We start from the raw sequence: 10,952 nt of genomic DNA on the forward strand, positions 1-10,952 counted from the left end.
TAACCTGGTTTGGGGTAACAATAAAATTTTCATCTTAATTGGCATAATAGATCTTCATAATTGATGAAGGATTATTTAATAAATTAAGATAAATTCAGCTATTGTTACAATTTATAATAATTAGAGTTCGATTATGAATTATTTGTTCAGCAATTAAAAAAATCAAATTTCATATTTAAATTGACCACATTTATGTACTGAATCGATTCTCACAAGAAAAAAAAATTTTTGTATTATAAAAAATGAATTAAGAATTAGTTTTAATCTTTTTCAAGAGTTCTTTAGTTATCTCAGATGTTTAAGCGGGTCATATGAAATTTTTATCATATTTTGAAAGTATACGGTAATAATAATAATAAAAAAAAACGAAAGAAATTAATGTATAATATAGTGTTGTAATAGCTCTCTCACCTACACGACTAAAATAGTAAGTTGTCTTTTTAAATTTAGTGAGAGGGACTAGAGATTGAATCAACTTTTACCGTCACTAAAGGTTACTAACCCAATTAAAATACTCAGTTCTCCGTTGAGCGGTGTGCGCGACTGATCATTATCAGCTACTCTGACAGTTAGAAAAAAAAAACCTTAAACTTGATCAATTAATATTCTATAAATAAATAAATAAAAATGGCAAGTGTTGATTCTGACCTCGAGGAATTAATGTCTCACATAGGACAATTCGGAAAGTATCAAAAATTTCAATTTTGCTTACACGCTGTATCTGGACTATTAGCGGGACTTCATATGCTGACATTGATAACGGTTGCTGCAGTACCTGATCACAAGTGTATCGTATCTGGCCTCACTGACAGTCTCGGTTTATTAGATAAATCACAGCTGAGTTGGGAAAATGTACCAGGTGTCAATTTAACTTATCCCAACAGGACAAAATTAAGTAACCTTCCACTAAATTTAGACTCATGCAATTATTTAATCAACGATACAATAAAAGCATGCGACGAATGGATTTACGATACATCGAATTACAAATCATCCCGAGGAATGGAGTGGAATTTAGTTTGCTCAAACAAATGGAAAGGCGCAGTGGCACAATCGACTTATATGTTAGGAGTATTTACCGGAGCCGTAACTTTGGGAAGTTTGGCTGATAAATATGGCCGAAAAATAATATTCTGCATTTCAGGAGTTGGACAGCTTATATTTGGAGTATTAGTTGCATTTATTCCAGAGTATTATACATTTTTACTGATAAGATTTCTGTACGGTATTTTCGGATCTTCGGGGGCTTATATCACCGGATTCGTGTTGACCATGGAAATGGTAGGACCATCGAAGCGTACATTTTGCGGGACCATGTTTCAAGTCCTGTTTTCCCTTGGATTTGTTCTTGTTGCTTTTTGGGGCTACGTTATCAAAGACAGAATGTGGCTGCAAATAGTCTACGGTCTTCATAGTTTAATATTGATTGGACACTGGTGGCTGATGGATGAATCGCCGAGGTGGCTGTGGACTCAAGGTCGTCCTAAAGAGGCTGTTAAAATAGTCCAGAAGGCTATCAAATTTAACGGAGATAATACTCAATTGGACGTTGCGAAATTCGTTTCAAAAAATCTTGCCAAGCGTAATTCTCGCATTAATCAAGAGGACAATAATAATATTGATGGTAATAACAAAAAATCCAGCAGTGGTATGATTGATTTACTTAGAACGCCAAATTTGAGGAAAAAGTTCTTAAATGTGTGCCTTAATTGGTTTGCAAATGCAATTGTTTACTACGGTCTCTCATTGAGCAGCGGAAATCTTGAAGGCAATCCTTACTTAATGTTAGCTTTGAGCGGTATTGTTGAATTGCCGAGTTACATATTTACAGTGTTAGTTATGGACAGACTGGGAAGAAGATTTTTAGTGAGTGTTTTTATGATTATTGGTGGAATTTGCTGTGTTGTCGCGGCTTCTATACCTAAAGACTTGTCTGGCGGCAGTGAAGCTGTTATTGGGATTGTGTTGTTTGGTAAAGCATGTATTGCGATATCATTTGCTGTGATTTATAATTATACTGCCGAATTATTCCCAACTGTGCTGAGAAATACAGCCATTGGAGTTGGATCTATGTGTTGTCGTCTGAGTGGCGCTTTGACACCGATGCTCTTGTTGCTGGACACACTTGATCCGCGAGTTCCCGCTACATTGTTTGGTGGAGTTGCTTTGGTTTCTGGATTTTTCGCGTTGTTTCTTCCAGAAACCGCCGGACATCCAATGCCGGAAACTCTTGAAGATGGAGAAAAATTCGGTGTTGGTGACACGTGCTTTACTACTTGTCTTGGAAAACGATGTTCTGATGGAGAAATTTCACTTGATTGTGTTGAGGATGATAATAATCGGCAGGGGGAGACTTTTATTGAATGTAATATGAAAAATAAAGATTACTGATAACATTAGTAAGATATTCTTTTATTAGTAATTGTAAAAATTTTTTTTTTGGGTATTTTAATTTTTGACAATATGTCATTCATTTTTTTTCTTCTTCAACTTTGTTAATTTGTAATTCTATCACGTTGCTTATGCCAAAAAAGCGTAAAAACAATTCTTTTCTGCAATCAAATCGAAAAGGTGTATTATGTATAAATCTGTGGATAAAATGAAAAATAAATTTTTTTTGGATATCTGCCCTTTTAATTTTGAGAAGATAAAATTCTCAAAGCCAAAAAAAATGTATCTAAAAAAAATTTAATTTTCCTTTTTCCAGAAAATTTCCACATTACTAAACATTCCTAGAATGATTGCATAAAAAAAATAATTTTTATACACCTTTTTGGTATTTGTAGCACGATATATCAACTCACCGCTGTAATTAAAAATTAGATTTAAAATTTTAGTGTATATAATTATTTTTCAATATTTTATAGATTATTGTATAATTTTTAGATAAATTTTAGAAGTTGAAATTAATTTTGAAGTTAAATACATTTAAAAAGAATAATTTTTAAAAATGAATTTTAAACGTTAAATTTGAATATTTTATTCATTTATACTTTTATAAAATTCAAATACGAATTATATAACTACTACCACAACTATAACGATATTAATGGACGTTTTTTACATTATATAAAAAAAATTTTTTTTCCTGAATTTGTTAACAACATAAAATAATAATATTTTCACACAAAGATATAATAAAATAAAAAGATAATAAAATTATTTTCGTAGAAATATTATAATTATATTAAATAATACTTCCAGATACCGTCAATAATCGAGCTTATGTTAAGAATGTTATTTTATAAAACTGAATCATTATTGTATGACAATAAAAAAATTGTCTAATAAAAACTATTTTCAATATGATAATAATCAAATAATGTTAATTTCTTTTTAAATAGTAAATTATTGTTATCCCGTAATCATTTTAGTGCAGAAAATCTGAACTGACTTCAAGAAATATTTTACTTATTATCAACAAAAAAAATTTGGAAATGAACTTCTTTATTTTTTTTCAATTAAAATTAATAAGTAGTTGTTGTTCGTTTCAAAATTATTATTCAACTCTACAAATTAAATCAAAGCGTGCCTCATTCAAGGATTTTACAAAAAACAAAGAAGGATAAAATTGTAAACACCCATAAATATTAATTTTAATATATAAACCATTTCAAAACGCAAACAATTATGTGTACGTAAAGACAGGACATTTAAGTTGGTATTTACATAGTTTTACGAGACTAACTCTCATATTTGCGTTCTCGTCCTCGTCTCTGCTGTGTTATATATACACTTATACCGTTACCCTTACCCGTTTGTTTTATATCTATCTCAGTCACTGGCGTAGACACGCGACGCGCTTTGTCCTTTGTCCATCTGTTATCTCTTTTGCTTATGCGATACGCTGTAATCTCGGTTTAACCTAGCTTTGCAGTTGTATTCACGGCACAATTTTTAGTTTCAAACTTCGCGTTACGTGAATAGGATGCAATGTACATTTTATTTTCAATTCCATTTCAAGAAATTTAAGTGCTTTACTTATTTTTTAATTTTTTATTCATACTGACTAGCAAAAATTTATTTTCAAATTTAAAAATGTTTAGAATAAATTACCATTCATGTGAACGAAATTTTTGTAATCGTTGTAATTAAACTTTATTTGAGTCATCTAAAGTTAATTTATTCAAATTGAAGTGAAATTTCATACTCTGGATTAATTTTTATGATTTTTTTTTAACTTAAAAAAATTTATGAAATTTGAAGATTATTTTAAATTATTTAATTTGAAAAACTGTTGCTTATTCAATCAAATTTATGCAAGTACAAAAAATACTTTACGAACACAAAAACAGAAATTCAAATTAAAAAATCCAAAATCAATAAATGCTAACATCAGTTTCATTTCTTTATTGTTTCAATTTTCATGGAGTGCTTGAAAAAAGTTGAAAGCTTTAACTAGCAGAACTAATAGATTCTTTATAAATTTTTTAATATCTGGAGTTATTGTGAAAAACTATAAAGAGGATCCACTGAAAGTAATACCCAGTAATCTGGTTTCGTGTGTCTCGATAGAATTTCCACAATGGAAAAACGTTTAGCAAACAATTTAAGCCCCCTTTTTGCTTTTAGCTCTTTGTCGATTTTCTTATACACATACTACCCTTCCCTCCATCTTCTATCAGTCTCTCAATTTCTCTCTCTCTCTATTTCCGCGTTCTGGAGTAGAGCCTAAGGAAACATCATAAGATAATGCAAATTCATTTAGCATTATTCCCTTAGAGGTCTCTTGTAGATTCCACGCACAAATAAAACAAACGCGCCAACCACTAAAATAGAACCAACAACCCGAGTCGCCAGAGTAGAGCAAACAGAAAACAGAGTTTACAAAAAACGTTTACCAAATATAAACCGCAAATTTTCCTAAATCACTTTTTCTGACACCTTTGTTATCTTTTGCTCTTGTATCCGCCCTCCAGAGGAAAAAATAAATCTGGGAGTTGTAGTCGAGTCTGGGTAAGAGTGCTTGTGGGTTTTTGGGTCTTGATGTTCAGCGGTTAAGGGTTGCGGGTGCTGGGTTTTTCTGGCGAAAGTGCCTGTATTTCAACGGAGCATTAATCGCCCGAAATATATATATATATATATATATATATATATATATGTATATATACACAGTACGTATTTGTGAAAGTATCAAGAAAAGATTGATGTTCTGTTCTACGGGATTCGGAGGTGAGATAGCGCCAGAAAATCTTTAATGCTGTACTTTGTACCATAAAAAAATCTGAAACTTTAATGGTAAATTCTCGCCGAGATTATCCGCAATGATGTATGGTGGTGGTGAAAATATATTGGAAAGAAAGTTGGAAAAGATTTTTGAAAAAAAAATAATTCACGCTTTTCAGAGTTGTAAGAGTTAAGGGGAGAAATCCCTTAAGAAATTTCAAAAAATTCAATTTTTTCATAGTTCAATGAGCTCCATTACAGATTGCAAGCATACTGACAAGAAGTTTTATTACAAATAAAATTATTGTTATTTATTTTTTTCGCATTTTCGATGAGAGTAATAGCAGTTTGTTGGAAAGTTTTTTCTGGTATTTGGATAAAATGCCAAAGTGCGGGCAATTATCTTCGCTCCATTTGGCAAGATCATTCAAAAACTTTTCCCGCGTTAATACTTTATATTGTCAAGAACCACTACGGTCCTTTTCTGTATCTACAATAGTATAGTTACTGTTTCCATTAAACCGATGCTATTATCACCGAGACTCTTTCTCTTTTAATTTCTACCACTATCAAAAATATCTATACCTACATTTACATACATTGTACATATTAACATCCCATGATTAACTTTTCCATTACACCCATTCGGAAACTAACAAATCAATTAATTCAACAATAGCTTTAGCTTCGGCTTTGACCCGTTAATTTAACAGTTCACTTGAAAGTACCCTCAAGCTCTGTTTACAATTACGGTGGGAAACACACAGAGAGAAGACCCTCCCAGGCTTTTTCCTATCGACATTCATTTAAATGTCTGTTAAAAATAATTACAAAGGCTCGAGTCGGGTGTTACAGAGCAAAGGTAAATAATTTATTTATTTAAATAATTGATTTTTTATTTTTTTAAATTTGTTAGAAATTTTCTTGAACATAAATTCTTGAATTAAATAATTTTTTTTAATAAAATTATATTTTTTTCTCAGTGTAAGAATAAATGCAAAAGTTAAATTATGATAAAATGGATTAAAATTGAACATTAAATCAATAATCAATCCACAATATGATTAACCAAAGCAGATTAGCTTAATAAATGGTAGTTTGGAACGAAGCAATCTAATGTGCGGTAAATATTTAATTTTCCGTCGAGTTAATACATTATCGGTTATCTCCAGTACAATCGTCAGTAGATACAAGAGATGAAGGAGCGAACATACACAGATGTAGACATATAGAAGACACAGACATAGACACGCGTATCTCGGTGTTGTTTATTCAGCAATGCTATTATCTCTAATTGAATACGAATCACAGCATCGCGCTTTGCTTCTGTTAAACTTGGCTTGTGTTTCAGGTGCCACATTATACATACATTATGAATACCACGTACTGCTATTATAGTTCTCGAATATAAGGTTTAGTAAGATGTAACGACGCCATAATCTAGACGACCGCTTAGGTCTTTAATATTTAACTCCCTTTTTTGTAACAGAAATCGAGGAAAATAGATTATTTGGATGTTTTTTATCAATTAGAAAAGGGATATTGGTTGTGTTAATTAAGTGAAGCAATTTATCACTCTTTACAACTGATAAAAAATTTTGATCACTGTTAAAAAACTATTTAAAAACAATTTAATCATTTATTTTATATAAATCATTATTTCTTCAAAGGAAATTTTTAAAAAAATGGAGAATTCACTTTTTAAGTTTTGCAAGTAGCATTTTTGATAAATTCTGTTTTTAAATAATTTACTTCTTTCGAAGTCCTAAAATTGACTATACATAAGTTAATTTTTGTCTCTAAAGGAATTTTTTTCTCTTTGCAAAATTTTTTTTTTAATCTTTAATTACAAAAAATTTTTTATCGAGCTAATCTTTGAAGTAAGCTTTTCAAACATGACAAACTAACTTTTTTGTATACGATGATAAAAAAAAAATTAGCTGGATTTTTTGGGCTACTCTTCAGTGCTGTTTAGCTGAAAAAAAGTTAATAATCTTCAGAGGAAAAAACTTCTACGTAAAGTAGTGATAAGAGAAGTTTTTCTGAAAAAAAAAAAAAAATAGAAGTAAAAAATTTTCAAGAAAGATGAATGAAAAAAGTGTAATTTTTTGACAAAAAAAATAAAAAGAGTCTTTTGGTTTTTGAAATTACTAATTACTTTTGCATTTTCCGGCATAAAAATGTGAGGTAGGTCATGAGATAAAGCCACAATAAATCTGTCTCTATATCCTCTTTAACGGTAAGAGAAAAATTAAAAAACTGAGAGTATAAAATATACACGCGGTGAACGTCTTGCGATGTTATCATTCAGAGTACGTCTTTTGAATTCCCGTCAAAGTGAAACGCTCGACGTAAATTGAATATTAAATACAAAGAAAAAAATATAAAATGGGTTGTAATTATGCACGACATATTTTTATACTGAATTTATCATCTCAGTACAGTAGATTATAGTATAGTATAATATATAGTATAATACTTGTTCAAGGGAATGAGAATGAGAATATGTAGTACGGCCACGAAATAACTCTGAAAATAATTCGCGACGGAATAACCCACCAGTCGATACTACACTCTGCAACTAGACGTTTTATGGGTTTTTTTCTAAGGATAATTGAGTCTTGTCACGATAAGACATTATTTTTGCCAAAAAAAATTTCATTTAATTGAATTTACTGTTCCAAATTTTATTTCTGAAATTAGTATTTTTTAAATAGAAAAAAAAAAAGAATCTAAAATAAAAATTCTACTGACAGTTATAAAAAATTGTTAACATTTATGGTCGCTTAGTTATTTTTTATGACTTTAAAGAATTTTTAATTAATTTTTTTTATGGAAAGTCAATTGTATTGACTTTTAGAAAAACAAACGTTTCGTGAGCTTCAGATTTGATGATAAGTTAAGTCAAAAATTATTGGGGTGAAAATAATCAAAGTTTAAATTACAAAAAGGACATTTATAATTCTTTGAAAATTTCTATTAAAATTTTGAAGCACTTATTTTGAAAAAAATAACACTCAAAGCTTAGAAATAAAAAATTCGATTCGATAAACCTTGAAATATTTTTAACCCTTCAAAAACCCCCCTCAAATATCTCATCTTTAAAACACAACCTCATTTCGCTTCAACAGCTCTCCTGTAAATGAATAAAACACCTATAAATAATTAAAAGTCGCGGAACTACTGGAACGAAACACCGGTTTACAACTACGCAATAAAGAGCCATATAAATATTCACATTTCGAATTAAAAAGGTGTAACAGGTACGCAATGACACTCAACTCACCATTAAAAAAAGCTCGCTCCAACGGAGCCGACTACACATTTATTTTTTATATTAATTAACAACTAACAAACTCCACTGAACTACACCACTAAAAACAACACTCACTCATTCCATTCAAATTATATCCCATAAATAATAATAATATAATATAATTATACAATAAAATAACTATTTGATTTTTAAATCAGCAATTTTTTTTATCAATTCACGTCTTCGATCATTTAATCATACGCACTAATCACAACACCACTAATAAGTCGCTAACGGATTGAACAATGTGATGTATTTAATGATTTAATCACAAGATTTTGATTTACAATTTTGAGACCGGTTGAACCTCATCTTCTTCAAGCATCCAAGATCTGTCTTCACCGTTTAATTTAACTCATGTATATCATCAACATTAACATTATTATTATCAATAATCAAGCCATAACATGCGACAGTTATTCGCCCCTAGCTCTTTGATTAATCTGTATCGGTATTGTTTTTCTCATCGATATCCATTTCCGTATGTTATTCATCCCTACTTCGATTTTCTTGGAAAAATGAAGAAAAAACAAAACCCACCGGCACTTTTTACAACACAACGGTGCCAAAATGTAAATCGATAATATTTATGATTTTGATTTTGATTATGATTACGATAAAGGGAAATGGTTATTGATTGTGTGTATTGGATGTTGGAGACACATATGATACAATAAATAAAAGCACGATCACTACTACCGCGAGCACACGCGAGATTAAGCCCGACGAGCTGACGACTCGAAGCTCTCGGGTCGACTACGATGCCGGAATGAAAAGCTGGTTTAGCTACGGCGCGTCAAGCGTTGAGATACTCCACTCGTACTGTAGCGCTACGGTCGATTCTGCAGGTTAAACTTTATCTAACAATATAGTTATATTTTAAAGTATTTTGATGTGCGTTTTTTTATTAATTTGTCAGAGAAAAATTTTTAAAATAATGCAAAATGTTGATCATGCGATTTATTAAAAAAATTTTCATGAAAAAAGTCGAATTTTCAAATTTATAAATTTTTTTTTTTAAGTTTTAAATGATATTTATAATTTTACAAAATCCTTCTTTCAAATTTTTGGACAATATTTATAATTTAACTAATCAAAATAAAAATATTTAAAATATAGTGAAAAATTTTAAATAAATATTTTAAATAAATTTCTAGAAAATATTCAAATGTTTGCTAATTTAAGAATCATAATTTTTTCCAAGGAACTAAAAGCCTTTAAAGGACTCAAAATATTAAAATTCGTTTAAAAATTCAGTCTAAAATTTGACACAAATATAAATAAACAAAATTTATTTGAAAAATAATCCAACCGTTAGAATGGGAGTATCTCGCAAGATAAATCTAGTAAAGGGATGCTGCGCAAGTCACACATAAACCCGCCAAGAGGGCGGTACACTAGGTGCAAAAGTTGAAATAATTTTACCGACAGATAATTCCGCGGTATTTTCAAAACAATTACAACTATTTTTTTTCCCAATTTCCAATTAGCACTTCGTAAATTATTTCAATTATAAATTCAATCGAATTTGAGGTGAATTTGGAATTAAATCCAAAAAAAGAGAAGCAAAAAAACAGGAAGAGTTTAAAATTTATCGAGTCGCTAAACGATTTAAATAGATTGATTACTGACGTTGAATCTTGATGGAGTATTGCGGGAAATGAAAACCACGAGCGAGGATAATTAGAGGACTCACGATTATCCTTCAGCAGAAACGCGAGTCAGTAGAGAGAGAGAGAGAGGTGGGTGGCGGAGCTGAATCCGCTGGTAGTAACCACAACTATGGACGAGTAAACTAATTAGAGGACTCCGCGATTATCCATCAGTATGATAATTATTCTCTTCATTCTGACAGTCATTGTATACGTTTATATAATAATGTAATGCACTCCACTCTGTGCAGTACACTGCTCTACTTTGCAAATTGTCATATCACTGCTTAATCAAACATTAATTCTTTGAAAGTGACACACACCACTATAATCGTAATGTACGGTTATCGTTAAACAATTTTCAAGTAACCCTTTACATTTAATAATTTGCAATATTTTGATTGTATCAATTAATGATTATGTCACTGACATATTCCACTTTGTTGATTGATTAACGTTTAATTAATATAATTTATTTGTTGTTTACTTGCGTTAAATAGTCACCTGATGATAATATATGAGCTTAATTTTATTATTTAAACTTATTCCGTTTTAAACATTTTATAATTATTACAACAATTCATTATGTGAAATGCATAAATTTATTTCTGTTTGTTATGTGCAATCCATATTTTTAATCATTCGATAATCTTTTGAGTGTTTATTGTTTCATTGATTAATAATTAAATTAAAGCGTGAAAAAAATTTCTGACATAATCTGGTATGTTAATGGATAATTTTTAATTATTTTTCTTTCTTTTAAAAATCAATTATACAATTTTTTTTTTCTAAAAAGTAAATGAGCGTTATGAGGCGTG

General features: G+C 30.0%; 1 protein-coding gene across 1 annotated transcript; it reads left to right on the forward strand.

Moving 5' to 3' along the window:
* Window positions 1–225: 225 nt before the first annotated feature.
* Window positions 226–2,824, forward strand: LOC141535806 (organic cation transporter protein-like). Its single transcript, XM_074255939.1, has one exon. The coding sequence runs from the start codon at window positions 628–630 to the stop codon at window positions 2,389–2,391; it is 1,764 nt and encodes a 587-aa protein (XP_074112040.1). The 5' UTR covers window positions 226–627; the 3' UTR covers window positions 2,392–2,824.
* Window positions 2,825–10,952: the final 8,128 nt, after the last annotated feature.

Source organism: Cotesia typhae, unplaced genomic scaffold, assembly GCF_013202065.1.
Source record: "Cotesia typhae breed Kobodo isofemale line unplaced genomic scaffold, CoteBio_Ctyphae scaffold_152, whole genome shotgun sequence".
Classification (NCBI taxonomy): Eukaryota; Metazoa; Arthropoda; class Insecta; order Hymenoptera; family Braconidae; genus Cotesia; species Cotesia typhae.